General features: G+C 33.1%; 1 protein-coding gene across 2 annotated transcripts in view; it reads right to left on the bottom strand.

Annotated features, from left to right (window-relative positions):
• Nucleotides 1-17,131, bottom strand: part of KLHL4 (kelch like family member 4) — a 118,819-nt gene that overhangs the window by 75,927 nt on the left and 25,761 nt on the right. Inside the window, exon 2 of one of the 2 annotated variants that reach the window (XM_032619865.1) lies at nt 3,633-3,637. The exons of the other annotated variant lie outside the window; for it this stretch is intronic. Within the exon in view, the coding sequence (XP_032475756.1) occupies nt 3,633-3,637 (5 nt within the window). The remainder of the gene's footprint in view (nt 1-3,632; nt 3,638-17,131) is intronic. 2 annotated transcript variants of the gene reach the window in all.

Genomic DNA, 17,131 nt, shown 5'->3' with positions numbered 1-17,131 from the left:
TATATCTATATTTAATATAATTAGTTTGCATTATTATATTTTAATTACTATTATTCTACAGCAATCTAATTGGACACTAATCTGCATCATATTTCTAATTTCTTATATATTTATTAAAATATAGTTGATGTCTAATATTATGTTAATTTCAGATGTACTACATAATGATATGACATTTGCATACATTATGAAATGATCGCCATGAAAAGAATAACCTTAACCAAGGTGGTGAAAGATATATACTGTGAAAACTATAAAACAATGATGATGGAATTTGATAAGGATACACATAAATTGGAAGATATCACATGATCTTGAATTAGAAGAATTAATATTGTTAAAGTGGCAATAGTACTCAAAGCAATCTACAGATTTATTGTAATCCCTATAAAAATACCTGTGATATTTTTCACAGAACTAAAAAGTAATCCTAAAATTCATATGGTACCACAAAATAACCAAAATTGCCAAAGAAATCTTGAGAAAAAAGAGGCTGGAATTATCACCCTCCCAGACTTCAGACTATACTATTGGGGTTGCCAAAAATTCATTCAGGTTTTTCTGTACCATCTTATGGAAACAAACAAATGAACATTTTGGCCAATCCAATACAATGCCACAGTAATAAAATCAGTATGATACTGACAAAAAAACAGATACATAGATCACTGGAACAGGATAGAGAGCCAGAAATGAAGCCACACTTATATGGTCAATTAATCTATGACAAAGGAGGCATGAATATACAATGTGAAAAAAACAGCATTTTCAATAAATGGTGCTGAGAAAACTGGACAGTGCCATGTGAAAGAATCAAACTGGAATACTTTTTCATACCATATACAAAAGTAAACTAAAAATGCATTAAAGGCTTAAATGTAACACCTGAAACCATAAAACTCCTAGAAGAAAAGAGCCAGTATGTTCTTTGACATTGGTCTTTGCATTATTGTTTTTTGTATATATCTCCTCAAACAGTGGAAATAAAAGCAAAAATAAACAAATGAGACTACATCAAACTAAACTTTTTGCATAGTGGCAGAAACTATCAAGAAGACAAAAAGGCAGCTTACTGAATGGGAGAAAATATTTGTAAACAATATATCCATAAGGAGTTACTATTCAAAATATACAAAGATTTCATACAACTCAGCACTAAAAAAAATCAACACAATTAAAAAATGGGCAGAGAACCTCAACAGACCTTTTTCCAAAGAACACATACATATGGCAAACAGACACATGAAAAGATGATTGACATCACTAATCATCAGGGAAATGCAAATCAAAATCACAATGAGATACCACCTCACACTTGTAAGAATGGCTATTAACAAAAAACAAGAAATAACAATTGTTGGTGAGGATGTAATGTAATATTTTAAATCAACCTTCAATTAAAAAAAAACACCCACAAAGTAAAGGCTAGGACAATGGCTTCATTTGTAAATTGTAACACACATTTTAAGAAGAATTAACATTAATCCTTCTCAAACTCTTCCAAAAATTATAAAAGGGGGGGGCAATTTACAACTATTTTATGAGGCCAGCATTGCTGTATTAATAAGGAAAAGTTATCACAAGAAAACAGAAAAACATCTGTCATGAATATAGATATAAACATCATCAGCAAAATACTAGCAAACTATACCCCACAGCATTTTTAAAAGGATTATATCCAATGATCAAGTGGGATTTATCCCAGTAAGCTTGAGACAACAATCAAATGTCAATCAATATAATAAAGCATATTAGTAGAATGAAGGGAAAAATACATGACAATCTCAATTGATACAGAAAAAAACACTGAACAAAAGCCAAAAAATTTTCATGATTAAAATAAGACTCTAAGAGTTGAAGGGACCTTCATCAACCTGATAAAGGACATTTATGAAAACCTGATGGCTAACATAATACTTAAAGCTGAAATAAGCCACAGTGGGTTACCACCTCATAGCCATTAGAATGACTATTAAAAAAACAAATGAACAAACACAATCAGAAAATAACAAATATTGGTGAGGATGTGGAGAATTGGAACACCCGTACATAGTATGTAAAATGATACCACTGGGGATAACTGTATGACATTTCCTCAAAAAGTAAAACAAAGAAGCACTGTATATTTCAGCAACTCCAATTCTGGGTATATACCCAAAGAATTGAAAGCAGAAACTGAAGCAAATATTTGTTCAACAATGTTCACAGCAGATTTATTCCACAGTCAAAGGGTGGGAAGAACCCAAATATCCATCAACTGATGAATGCATAAACAAAATGTGATATATACGTATAGTAGAATATTATTCAGCCTTAGAAAGATTGAAATTCTGATATATGCTGCAACATGGATGAATCTTGAAGATATTATGCTAATGAAATAAGCCAGAATAAAGGATGAATATAGTGTGGTTCCACTTATACTATGTGTCTAGAATAGTTAAATTCATAGACATGGAATATAGGATAGTGGTTATCAGGGGCTGAGGGAGTTATTTTCAGTGGGTACAGACTTTCATTTTGGGATTAAGAAAATGTTCTTGAGATGGACAGAAGTAGTGATATGAGTGTTCTAAATGCTGCTGAACCACACAGTTGAAAATTGTTAAAACGGTAAATTTTGTTATGTATATTTTATCATAATGTTAAAAAAGAAGTATTGCTGAAAGAAATTAAAACAGGTATAAATAAATGGAAATATATCCTGTGTTCAGGGATTAGAAAACAATGTTTATACGATGGCAATACTTCTCAAAGCAATCTACAGATTCAATGCAATCCCTATCAAAATTGATATTCAAATGAGTATGTAATAACAAGGGGCACTGCATAGCCAAAATACTCCTGTAAAAGAATGAAGTTCAAGTACTCATACATCCTGATTTCAAATCTTAGTACAAAGCTACAGTAATCATGAGAGTGTGGAACACCCATAAGGAGAGACTTATAGACCAATAGAATAGAACTGAGAGTTCAAAAATAAACCCATATATCTTTGGTCAATTGATTTTGGACAAAAGTGTCAAGACCATTTAAAGGGGGGAGAATATTCTCTTCAACAAATGGTACAGACAAAACTGGATGTCTATATGCAAAAGAATGAATTTGGACCCTTACTTCAAACCACATTAAAAAAAAAACCTCAAAATGAATCAAAGATCTTAATGTAAGAGCTAAAACTATAAAACTATTGGAAAAAAATGGGGTATATCTTCATTACCTCAGATTTCAAAATGGTTTCTTAGATATGACACCAAAAGTAGAGGCAAAAAAATAAACTAATACATTGGACTTCACCAAAGTTAAAATATTCTGTTCCAGAGGATATGATCAAAAATGTAAAATGAAAACCCACAAAATGAGAAAAAAACATTTTCAAACCATGAACCTGATACAGAACTCGTGTCTATAACATATACAACTAAACACCAAAAGACAAACAACCCAGCTAATACATGAGCAAAAGATTTGAATAGAGAGTTCTCCAATGGAGATATACAAATGGCCAACAAAAACAGGAAAATATGCTAAACACCATTAGCAATTAGGGAAATGCTAACCAACACCACGAGATACCATTTCATACCCTTTTGGATTTTGGAAACCAGGTGAGGGAAGGCAGAGTGTGGCACACTGTCTATAATGATAATATGTATGTTCTAATTTTGTGTTTAAGTTAGTAGAAAATAGGGATTCATTGACAGTTTTCTAAAAGGGCAGTACCATAATCACAATTCAATAATCTTATTATTAGGGATAAGTTATCTAGTAATTCATGTAAAACCTTACAATGTAATTTATTTTTAATTTGTATCAAATCTCATGGCACATACTTTATAACTTTAGAACTAATCTCTCTTGGAAATGTATTCTATTTCTCATGTATTATACTTCTGTGAGCTTCAGGGGTTAAATTGTAGTTTATGAATAAATCTGTAATCAACTATTTGTGCATTTAATAGTTTTATAATAAGGAAATTATTCTCCATCAATTTTATTAAATTTGTAAAGGATCCCTTTTTAAACTATTTTTACCTTGCTACACAATAAAAAATGCCCTTTCAAACCCCTCTTTAGGTGATTTAAGCACAATGATTAACATTCTCCTACCACTAGTCAAAACTCAAAGGATAAACTTTGATTAAAAATCTAACAAACAAAAGCCCAGGACAAGAAGGCTTCACAGGTGAAATCTATCAAACATTTAGAGAAGAGCTAACACCTATCTTCCTCAAACTCCTCCAAAATATAGCAGAGGGAGGAACACTCCCAAACTCATTCTATGAAGCCACAATAACCCTGATACCAAAACCAAAGATGTCACAAAAATAAAATTACAGGCCAATATCACTAATGAACATAGATGTAAAAATACTCAACCAAATACTAGCAAACGGAATTCAACAGCACATTAAAAAGATCATACACCATGATCAAGTGGGGTTTATTCCTGGAATTCAAGGATTCTTCAATATATGCAAATCAGTCAATGTGATACACCATATTAACAACCTGAAGTATAAAAACCATATGATCATCTTAATAGATGCAGAAAAAGCTTTTGACAAAATTCAATACACATTTATGATAAAAACTCTCCAGAAAGTGCACACAGAGGGAACCTACCTCAACATTATAAAGGCCATATATGACAAACCCACAGTCAACGTCATTCTCAATGGTGAAAAACTGAAAGCATTTCCTCTAAAATCAGGAAAAAGACAAGGGTGTCCAATCTCACCACTATTATTCAATATAATTTTGGAATTTTTAGCCACAGCAATCAGAGAAGAAAAATAAATAAAAGGAATCCAAACTGGAAAAGAAGTAGTAAAACTGTACCTGTTTGCAGATGACATGATACTAAACATAGAAAACCCTAAAGGTTGCGCAAGAAAATGGCCAGAGCTAATCAATGCATTTGGTAAAGTTGCCGGATAGAAAATTAATGCAGAGAAATCTTTTGCACTAACAATGAAAGATCAGAAAGAGAAATTAAGGGAACACTCCCATTTACCACTGCAACAAAAAGAATAAAATACATAGGACTAAACCTACCTAAGGAGACAAAAGGCCTGTATGCAGAAAAGTATAAGACACTGAGCAAAGAAATCAAAGACAATACAAACAGATGGAAAGATATAACATGTTCTTGGATTGGAAGAATCAATATTGTGAAAATGACTATACTACCCAAAGCAATCTACAGATTCAATGCAATGCCTATCAAATTACCATGGACATTTTTCACAGAACTCGAACAAAATAATTTTACACTTTGTATGGAAACACAAAATACCCTGAATAGCCAAAGCAATCTTGAGAAAGAAAAATGGAGCTGGAGGAATCAGACTCCCTGACTTCAGACTATACTACAAAGCTACAGTAATCAAGGCAGTATGGTACTGGCACAAAGACAGAAATATAGATCAAGGGAAGAAGATACAAAGCCCAGAGATAAACCCACATACATATGGTCACCTTATCTTTGACAAAGGAGGCAAGAATATACAATGGAGAAAAGACAGCCTCTTCAATAAGTGGTGCAGGGAAAACTGGACAGCTACATATAAAAGAATGAAATTCGAACACTTCCTAACACCATACACAAAATAAACCCAGAAAGGATTAAAGACCTAAATGTAAGGCCAGACACTATCAAACTCTTAGAGGAAAACATAGGCAGAACACTCTATGACATAAATCACAGCAAGATCCTTTTGGACCAACCTCCTAGAGAAATGGAAATAAAAACAAAAATAAACAAATGGGACCTAATGAAACTTAACTTAAGACTTTTGCACAGCTAAGGAGACCATAAAGATGAAAAGACAACCTTCAGAATGGGAGAAAATATTTGCAAACGAAGCAACAGACAAAGGATTAATCTCCAAAATACACAAGCAGCTCATGCAGCTCAATATCAAAAAAATAAACAACTCAATCTAAAAATGGGCAGAAGACCTAAATAGACATTTCTCCAAAGAAGACATACAGATGGCCAACAAACACATGAAAAGATGCTCAACATCACTAAACATTAGAGAAATGCAAATGAAAACCACAATGTGATATCACCTCACACTGGTCAGATGGCCATCATCAAAAAAAATCTAGAAAATATAAATGCTGGAGGGGTTTGGAGAAAAGGGAACCCTCCTGCTCTGTTGGTGGGAATGTAAATCAATGCAGCCACTATGGAGAACAGTATGGAGGTTCCTTAAAAAACTAAAAATAGAACTACCATACGACCCAGCAATCCCACTACTGGGCATATACCCTGAGAAAACCATAATTCAAAAGTATGCATGTACCAAAATGTTCATTGCAGCAATATTTACAAAAGCCAGTACATATAAGCAACCTAAATGTTGGACAGATGAATAGATAAAGAAGATGTGACTCATATATACAATGTAGTATTGCTCAGCCATAAAAAGAAATGAAATTGAGTTATTTGTAATGAGGTTGATAGACCTAGAATCTGTCATACAGAGTGAAGTAAATCAGAAAGAGAAAAGCAAATACTGTATGCTAATGCACATATATGGAATCTAAAACAACAGTACTGATGAAACTAGTCGCAGGGCAGGAATAAAGACGTAGGCATAGATAATTGACTTGAGGACACGGTGGTGGGGGAGGAGAAGCTGGGATGAAGTAGAGAGTAGCATTGACATGTATACACTACCAAATGTAAAGTGGGTCCTAGTGGGAAGCAGCTGCATAGCACAGGGAGATCAGCTTGAGGTTTTGTGATGACCTAGAGGGGTGAGATAAGGAGGGTGGGAGGGAGGCTGAAGAGGGAGGGGATATGGGGATATATGTATACATATAGCTGATTCACTTTTTTGTACAGCAGAAATTAACCCAACACTGTAAAGCAATTATACTCCTATAAAGATATTAAACAAAAAACTCATGGTGACAGGTCGTAAATATTCTCCAATTTATGTATTCAGTGAATAGACAATCTGATCTATTTCATAGTTTCATAAATTTTGATACTGGCCAAATAATTTAACATTATGGAGAAATATTTGGTCTCAGTCTTGTGAAAAATGTGGTGGTTCACAGATTTGATTTCGGCAAGAAATCACTGCATGAAATAAAATCATGAAAGTAATAAAAATATTTCTAATTTTAACAATGCTTAAGTGCTTCAGAAATATGGTTTTCTTTAGTTTTTTTTACAGCACATATATTTTTTATCTTCATCCTTTAATTTTACTTTTTTACTACAGCTTAGCCATTCTTTGCAAAACATTGGTGGTTGTTATTTATTTTCTCAAATAAATCAACCTTTATAGAAGTATTTTCTTATGAGTGTCTTTATCCCCATTAGAGTTGTTGATTTATGTTTGTTTATGTCTGTGTGATGTGTTGATTATTTTAATGAAGCTATCTTTCCACACTGACTACTATATGTTTCCTAGAATTCAAAAACAGATATGCCAAAATAACTCCATGAAAGATACTGTAGAAAATGTTACACTTTGCTTGGAGAAGGGTCAGGTAAATGTATGAACTAAGGAAGAAACACTTGCTGTAACTGCAGCAGAAAATAACAGCTAAGCAGTAAGTTGAATTTGTATTTCTATTTCCAAGGATAACAGTTTTAAAGTGAAGATCTGTGGTTCTTGGTAAACAAAAGTGTATTTGAATTAACCCTTTTTGCATTTCATACCTGAGACCCAGGTTCTGCAAAAGCTTTCACAGGCACACATTTCTAAATAAGGCATAAAATATTATGCAAACTTATTGGAAACTAAAGCACATACAGAGATAAAATTCACAAATTGTCTGCTTGTTCTTTGCCTCCTCAGGTATAAATTGCAATTTGATCATTAGTTTACGCATGTAGTCACTCATTTAACAAAATAAGTACCTATATTGAAGGCTCTATGTGAAGTGTTTGGTGGCTATCTCTCTCTCTGTACAAGGAAATTGTTGCTTTTCATTGAGCCAATACACAGGCACATGTACACTTACAAAGAGACATGAGAAAATATAAGTTTAATATTTCTACATCAAAAGTTCTGTACTTATCATTTATATTCAACTTTTCCCAGAAAGGATTGTGGTGCCTAGAAACATTAAAATATATACTAAAGAACCATTGCAATCAGACGTAAATTATAAAAGATAGCTTTCAAAACAAGCAAAAAACTGAAACTAACAGCAAATTACCAAGCATCTAGTGTAAATTAGTTATTATAGTTGAGCAGTAAAGTTTTTTCTGTGTTTGTTGTAAGCCAAATCAAAAGGAAGCCATGTTCTGTCATATAAATTTTTGAAAAACAGAAGCATTCAAGTTAATTGGGAGAAACAGGCTTCTTTTTCTTGACATAAAGCTAAAAAGAAACCTTTTTGTTGACATTAAATAATGAACATTTTGTTACCCAAAGACACCGAAATATTTCACAAGCCAAGTTTCCTCTTAATGCCTTTCTGTAAAAACTGAAGGCATTACATCATAAATTCAGAAAAGTTGGGTTTACCCAAATTTTGGGTTTGTTTTACCATATCATAACATTCATGATTGTTGCTTTTGGATGAACTAACACAATAGAGAGCATTTACAAAATCTGATGAATGGAAAGTTAGCATGTGGCCTAGTCCAATGGTTCTCAAACACCAATCAGATGTATTCAGTAGAGCTGTTACATCAGTATCACTTGGTGACTTTTAGGTCACACAATATAGGTCCTTGAGGCATGCCTCCCACAGATTCTGATTCAGTATGCTTGGGGCAAAGCCCAGGTATCCTCCTTTTCAAAATGGTACTTAGGTGATTTTGATACTTTATATTGTCTCTCTCAAATATCACTGGTTTCAATTGAACATGTAAAGTACTGGAAGATAATTAATTAATAATTGAATTCCCTGATAAAGTACAATTCAAGAAATATTCGTTGAGCACCTTCTATGTACCAAGCACTCGGATACCTAGGTGAGCAAGATAGAATTTCAGCTCTTGTAGAACTTGTATTCTGGAGTGAGGGAGGTTATCAATGAATAAGATAATTTCAACAGTGAGTAGTGTTATGAATAAAATAGAACAAGGCAATGTAAGATAGACAATTAATGAAAAGATGGGAATTGATTAATTGATGGAGGGAAGATAAGTACCTAAAGTACTAATAGCGTTTACTGTTGATTAAATTATAAAGACCAGTATTGGATTTAATTTCTGTAGTGAAGACTGAAAGACTGATATTTTATTTTTGTTTACTGTGAGACCAATCATAATCTGTAGAGAAATGGACTGCATAAACACCTGCAGGTTTTGTAAAAATTTGGGCTCAATAAAAATCCTTCAATGTACCTGATAATTTTAGTACATCCTTGGCTGAGACCCCAGAGTACTAAGTCATAAAAATATTTTGGGTCTAAATATTGTAAAGTCCTAAAAGAATCTCAATATGTGTCCATATTCATGGAAATAACATGGTAAGCTAACAACCTCAAGGGACTGAATGATTTGAGCAATTAGATGGGGGTCATTTAATATTATCTATTAAAGTACTGAAGAATGTACTCTAAATGCAGCAATACAATTAAAAAATAGTTAATGTAAGCTGCTCTTTGTGACAACAGATAACTAACAGATCAATCTGATTCTTAAAGTCGAGCCTAATTCACAAGTTAAAAAAACTCATTATCATCATGGAGGTTAAGAGTTAAGTTAACTTAACTTACGAGTTAAGTTAAGTTAACTTAACATCAAGAGTTAAGTTAATACTTAACTTTTACTTGTGTATATATCCAGTTCATTGAATACAATTAGAATTTTTATGATATATTAAAACAACTCCTTAAAAGAGAAATCTTTTTGGTCCAGCTAATAACCTAAGCCATAATGATTCTAGAAGTCTTATTTTATTGTATAGACTTTTAAGAATTAGTAATACTCATGTATACGGAAAGTATACAATTGGTCCATGAATAAATCTAGACTATAGAATCCAAGGCCAACAAGAGTTCAAATCATGCTTTAAAAAATCAAATGCTGTTATTAAAAAGTTTTCCACGTAAAATAAAACAGCAGAGATGGCTAAACTAATAGTTGTTTTCCAAATACATATTATATTAAGAGATCCAATTTCTTAAGAAGAAAACGGGCAATAAGGTTTTCCTAAAAATCTGTATTGAATTATAATTCACATACCATAAAAGTCACCTATTTAAAGTGTGCATGCAGTTCAGTGTGCACATGTAAACTTACTTCAACTCTTTTTTGGAATAAGACATAACTAAATAAATTCATAAATAAATTTACATTTGTGGCATGCACAAAAATAAGATTGGATAATTAATCTGTGTGCGTGTGTGTTTGTAAAGTGGTTGGCATCAGCTGGAGAGGTTGCATGGCTCAGGCAGAGAATATTGGATTTAAAGTCAGAAGAATTCAGAGAGAATATCAGACCTGTTGTTTGTTATTAACTCATTAACTTAAAAGGGGTAACAATCACAACTTTCTTCACAGTGTTGAGATCAAATGAAATAAATGTGTGCCACTGTTCTGTAAACTGTAAAGCACTCCCATGCATGGAGAAACAATTATCATTTGAAATTATTTATAATCTAGAATGCTATGTCAGGACCAACAAAATGTGATATAAAAGGAATTAATATAAAGCCTTAGGTTTAGGTCCAAAACATGTGAAAGAAGAGAATTGGCTTGCCATTAGCAGCTCAAAGTTAAAAAAACCTACTGGATTAGTTGACCACATCACATTATGAACCAATAGAGTGTAATATACCTGACAAAATAGGCCAATACACTGTTTGGATACTTTACTACAGAAGTTTCCTGATACAGGGGTGGGTGGGGGCAGGGTACAGGTGATAGCAGACTTATCGGACTCATTGGTCAGATTACATGTGCAGGTTTAGGTCTAATTATAGTTACCATCCTCTAAATGAGGTATATTGAAATTGAAGTATATCCAGAAGAGAATATCTAAGATAGTCAGGACCCTGGAAAAATAGGTGATATGAAGAGGAACAGTTGAAGAAAGTAAGATACATATATTATGTTCTGTAGGTGCAGAAAAGGAAGAGATCATCGTGGCTGGAGTGGTCAGGGAAAGCTTTAGGTGACGGGTAGAATCTAATTTGGTATGAAAATGGAATCTGAAAAAGAAGTGTGTACTGGTGAGAGCTAATTATATAGTCATCAAATCTTGGATTTCACTTCTATTAAACTGAATTTGAAGGACTGAAAAGCAAATACAAAGCTGAGTCAAGATAAGCTATTGTAAACACTTGCTCCAGCATTAGGGAAAAGGAGAAATTTCTTCCTAAACAAGTTCATGGATTAAAATGTTTGTACGAAAATTTAGAAAACAATGACTCAACATAGAAACATTCATTAATAAGGGCGGAAGGTGATATATGCCATAATGATAATCATCAGAGTCTGCCCTTTAAGTGAGATTACTACAATTCTGTGATATTACAAAGTAACTGGAATCTTTTGTTTTCATAGAAACAATGACAGCTGAGAGCTAACCTTTATGATGAGGTTGGTGATCACTCTCACACTTTACCCCTGATGGCAAAAAGAGAGATTGTATAGTGTTACTTGCTGGAGTTTTGGATATTTGAGGTAAAAAGTGGAAACTGAAATAAAATGTCTGTGTATCTGTATTTTAAATTAATAATAATAAAGGAGAAGAAAAAAAAGTTCATGCCAGGTAAGAGAGTTTTAAAAACAAAATAAACAACCTTAAACAGTTTACTTTAAATAAAATATTATTTAAAATAAACTATAATTGATTATGGGAAATCTATTCCATTATAAAATTATTTTCTTAGATGTATTTCTAAAGTAACCTAAACCATGGTTCTTGTGAAATGGTTATCATCTGTCATGACATCATTAGAGTTGTGATAATTTTATGTAGTCCTCTGCTAGTTAATATATAACATTGATCTACTGCATGGCAGTAACATTCAGGACCTCTTGAGTAAATAAGTAAATATTTCCTATGTAGTCTTTCTCTCTCTCTCTCTCTCTCTCTCTCTCTCTCTCTCTCTGTGTGTGTATATATATATGTAAAATGTTCACCAAATATGTAGATACCAATTAGTTCAACACTACAGTTTGAAATGAAAGCTCATATATTTAACAACGCATTTTCATTAAAATAACAAAACAGTAAATGTAGTTCATGAGAAAACAATAATAACTGGCCTTTAAGTATGATATTGATTGAATCCTCAGGTGAAATGAAAAGCTTTTTAAATGTCATCTTCTTAATTAGTGCACCCTTTAAATAGTGTTTTAGTTATACAGTAGGGACTTTCAGCTATACTGCATTAGATTACTACAGATAGGTGTATGCTAAAATGCTAAAATATACAGGGTATGCTAAAACATTAAATAAATTTACCATTCCTTTTTTCAGCTTTATTGAAGTATAATGGATAAATAATATTGTAAGATATTAAAGTATACATATGATGATGTGAAATACTTATACATTGTGAAAGGATTCACCCCATCTAGTTGATGAGCACAACCATCACTTCAAATTTAATTGATTAATTAACTTTTCATGAGAACATTTAAGTTCTACTATCTTGGCAAATTTCAATTATACAATATGGTGTTATCAACTATAGTCACCACATTAAATTAGATCCTTAGACTGTATTCATCTTATAGTTGAAAATTTGTACGCTTTTACCAACCTCTCCCTATTTCCTCCATGCCCCAGCCTCTGTCAACCACTTTTCTATTCTGTCTCTATTCCTTTTTCAAAAAATTTACACTCAACAACTCTAGCTATTTTTGAATAATAGAGTTATACCTTGCTTCATTGTACAACTTCCTTCATCGTTCTAGCTTATATCTTTATATTTTATTCTTTTTTGCACCTTTACCTCCAGCTATAGTGAGATATAATTGATATGTAACATTGTGAGAGTTTAAGGTGTACAACATGATGGTGTGATATTCATATATCACATATATTGCAAAATGATTACCACAGTAAGGTTAGTTACCACCTCTATCACCTCAGGTAATTTTCACTTATTTTTTGTGATGAGACCATTTACGTTCTACTCTCTTAGCAACTTTTAGGTATATAATACAATATTGTTAACTATAGTCACCACGCTGTACATTAGATTCCCCAGAACTTATTCATCTTATAACTGGAAATTTGTATGCTTTGACCAACATCTCTGCATTTCTACCACTCCTCAGCCCCTGGCAACCACCAATCCACTCTCTGTTTCTATGAATTTAGCTTTTTTAGATTCTGCATATAAGTGAGATCATACAATATTTTTTGTTCCCTGCCTGACTTATTTCACTTAGCACAATACGTTCAAGGTTCATTGCTGTTTCAAATAGCAGATTTATTTCTTTTTCATTGTTGTATAATATTCCATTGTGTATGTTTATGTATATACATATATAGATTTAGACAGTGTATACAACTATGTATATGTATACACATGCACACACACATATATACATATCACATTTTCTTTATTCATTCATCCCTCAACGGACACTTAGGTTATTTCCATGCCTTGGCTTATGTGACTAACACTGCTATGAACATGGGAGTGCAGATATGTCTTCAAGATACAGATTTCATTTCCTTAGTATATATATCTAGAAGTGGAATTGCTAGATCACATGTTAGTTCTATTTTTAATTTTTTGAGGAAGCTCGAAACTGAGCTCTATAGCACATGCACCATTTTACATTCCTACCAAGAGTGTACAAGCGTTCCCTTTTCTCAACATCTTCACCAACACTTGATATTTCTTGTATTTTTTAATAAAAGCCATTCCAACAGGTGTGAGGTGATATCTCCTTGTGATTTTGATCTGCATTTCCCTGATGATTAGTGATGTTGAGAACCTTCTCATGAACCTGTTGGCCATTCGTAAGTGTTCTTGGAAAAAGGTCTATTCAATTCCTCTGCCCATTTTTTAATCTAATAATAATAATATTTTACTATTTAGTTCTTTATATATTTTGGATATAAATCTCTTATCAGATAAATGGTTTGCAAACATTTTCTGCCATTCCGTAGGTTGATTTTTTTTTAATTTTGCTTTTCAGTTTTAATTCTTCTAAACATCCAATAGAATTTATTGTGTTTTTCCAGATTTCATTGTTTTCCTTTTTTTCTTTTATTTATTTATTTATTATTTTTTAATTTTTTACTTTTAACATCTTTATTGGAGTATAATTGCTTTACAATGCTGTGTTAGTTTCAGCTTTATAACAAAGTGAATCAGTTATACATATACATATGTTTCCATATCTCTTCCCTCCTGTGTCTCCCTCCCTCCCACACTCATTATCCCACCCCTCTAGGTGGGCAAAAAGCACTGAGCTGATCTCCCTGTGCCATGCAGCTCCTTCCCACTAGCTATTTTACATTTGGTAGTGTATATATGTCCATGCCACTCTCTCACTTTGTCACAGCTTACCCTTCCCCCTCCGCATATCCTCAAATCCATTCTCTCATAGGCTTGTGTCATTACTCCCATCTTGCCCCTAGGTTCTTCATGACCATTTTTTTTTTTAGATTCCATATATATGTGTTAGCATATGGTATTTGTTTTTCTCTTTCTGACTTTCTTCACTCTGTATGACAGACTCTATGTCCATCACCTCACTACAAAAAACTCAAATTCGTTTCTTTTTATGGCTGAGTAATATTCCATTGTATATATGTGCCACATCTTTATCCATTCATCTGTTGATGGACACTTACGTTTCTTCCATGTCCTGGCTATTGTAAATAGAGCTGCAATGAACATTTTCATACATGATTCTTTTTGAATTATGGTTGTCTCAGGGTATATGCTCAGTAGTGAGGTTGCTGGGTCACATGGTAGTTCTGTTTGTAGTTTTTAAGGAACCTCCATACTATTCTCCATAGTGGCTGTACCAATTTACATTCCAACCAAGAGTGCAAGAGGGTTTCCTTTTCTCCACACCCTCTCCAGCATTTACTGTTTATAGATTTTTTCATGATGGCCATTCTGAATGGTGTGAGATATCTCATTGTAGTTTTGATGTGCATTTCTCTAATGCTTAATGATGTTGAGCATTCTTTCATGTGTTTGTTGGAAATCTGTATATCTTCTTTGGAGAAATGTCTATTTAGGTCTTCAGCCCATTTTTGGATTGGGTTGTTTGTTATTTTGATATTGAGCTGCATGACCTGCTTGTAAATTTTGGTGATTAATACTTCGTCAGTTGCTTCATTTGCAAATATTTAATCCCATTCTGAGGGTTGTCTTTTCATCTTATTTATGGTTTCCTTTGCTGTGCAAAAGCTTTTCAGTTTCATTACGTCCCATTTGTTTATTTTTGTTTTTATTTCCATTTCCCTAGGAGGTAGGTCAAAAAGGATCTTGCTGTGATTTATATCATAGAGTGTTCTGCCTATGTTTTCCTCTAAAAGATTGATAGTGTCTGGCCTTACATTTACATCTTTAATCCATTTTGAGTTTATTTTTGTGTATGATGTTAGAGAGTGTTCTAATTTCATACTTTTACATGTAGCTGTCCAGTTTTCCCAGAACCACTTATTGAAGAGTCTTTTTTTCCACTGTATATTCTTGCCTCCTTTATCAAATATAAGGCGACCATATGTGCGTGGGTTTATCTCTGGGATTTCTATCCTGTTCCATTGATCTATATTTCTGTTTTTGTGCCAGTACCATACTGTCTTGATTACTCTAGCTTTGTGGTATAGTCTGAAATCAGGGAGGCTGATTCCTCCAGCTCCATTTTTCTTTCTCAAGATTATGCTGGCTATTAGCGGTCTTTTGTGTTTCCATACAAGTTGTGAAACTTTTTGTTCTAGTTCTGTGAAAAATGCAGTGGCAGTTTGATAGGGATTGCATTGACTCTGTAGATTGCTTTGGGTAGTAGAGTCACTTTCACAATGTTGATTCTTCCAATCCAAGAACATGGTATATCTCTACATTTTTCGTATCATCTTTAATTTCTTTCATCAGTGTTTTATAATTTTTTGCATACAGGTCTTTTGTCTCCTTAGGCAGGTTTATTCCTAGATATTTTATTATTTTTGTTGCAATGTAAATGGGAGTGTTTTCTTAATTTCATTTTCAGATTTTTCATCATTAGTGTATAGGAATGCTAGAGATTTCTGTGCAATAATATTGTATTCTGCTACTTTACCAAATTAATTGTTTAGCTGTAGTAGTTTCCTGGTAGCATCTTTAGGATTCTCTATGTATAGTATCATGTCATCTGCAAACAGTGACGGCTTTACTTCTTCTTTTCTGATTTGGAATTCTTTTATTTCTTTGTCTTCTCTAATTGCAGTGGCTAAAACTTGCAAAACTATGTTGAATAATAGTGGTGAGAGTTTGCAACCTTGTCTTTTTCCTGATCTTAGTAGAAATGTTTTCCATTTTTCACCACTGAGGACGATGTTGGCTGTGGGTTTGTCATATATGGCCTTTATTATGTTGAGGAAAGTTCCCTCTATGTCTACTTTCTGCAGGGTTTTTATCATAAATCTGTGTTGAATTTTGTCAAATGGTTTCTCTGCATCTATTGAGATGATTATTTGGTTTTTCTGCTTCAATTTGTTAATATGGTGTATCACATTGATTGATTTGCATATACGGAAGAATCTTGCATAACTGGGATAAACCCCACGTGATCCTGGTGTGTGATCCTTTTAATGTGCTGTTGGATTCTGTTTGCTTGTAGTTTGTTGAGGATTTCTGCATCTATGTTCATCAGTGATATTGGCCTGCTGTTTTCTTTCTTTGTGACATCTTTGTCTGGTTTTGGTATCAGGGTGATGGTGCCCTCATAGAATGAATTTGGCAGTGTTCCTCCCTCTGCTATATTTTGGAATATTATAAGAATAGGCTTTAGCTCTTCTCTAAATGTTTGATAGAATTCGCCTCTGAAGCCATCTGGTCCTGGGCTTTTTCTGTTGGAAAATTTTTAATCACAGTTTCAGTTTCAGTGCTTGTGATTGCTGTGTTCATATTTTCTATTTCTACCTGGTTCACTCTCGGAAAGTTGTGCATTTCTAAGAATTTGTCCATTTCTTCCAGGTTGTCCATTTTACTGGCATAGTGGTGCTTGTAGTAATCT

Source organism: Phocoena sinus, chromosome X (genome assembly GCF_008692025.1).
Source record: "Phocoena sinus isolate mPhoSin1 chromosome X, mPhoSin1.pri, whole genome shotgun sequence".
Classification (NCBI taxonomy): Eukaryota; Metazoa; Chordata; class Mammalia; order Artiodactyla; family Phocoenidae; genus Phocoena; species Phocoena sinus.
Note: the sequence above shows the minus strand (reverse complement) of the source record. Positions and strands in the feature narration are given on the sequence as shown.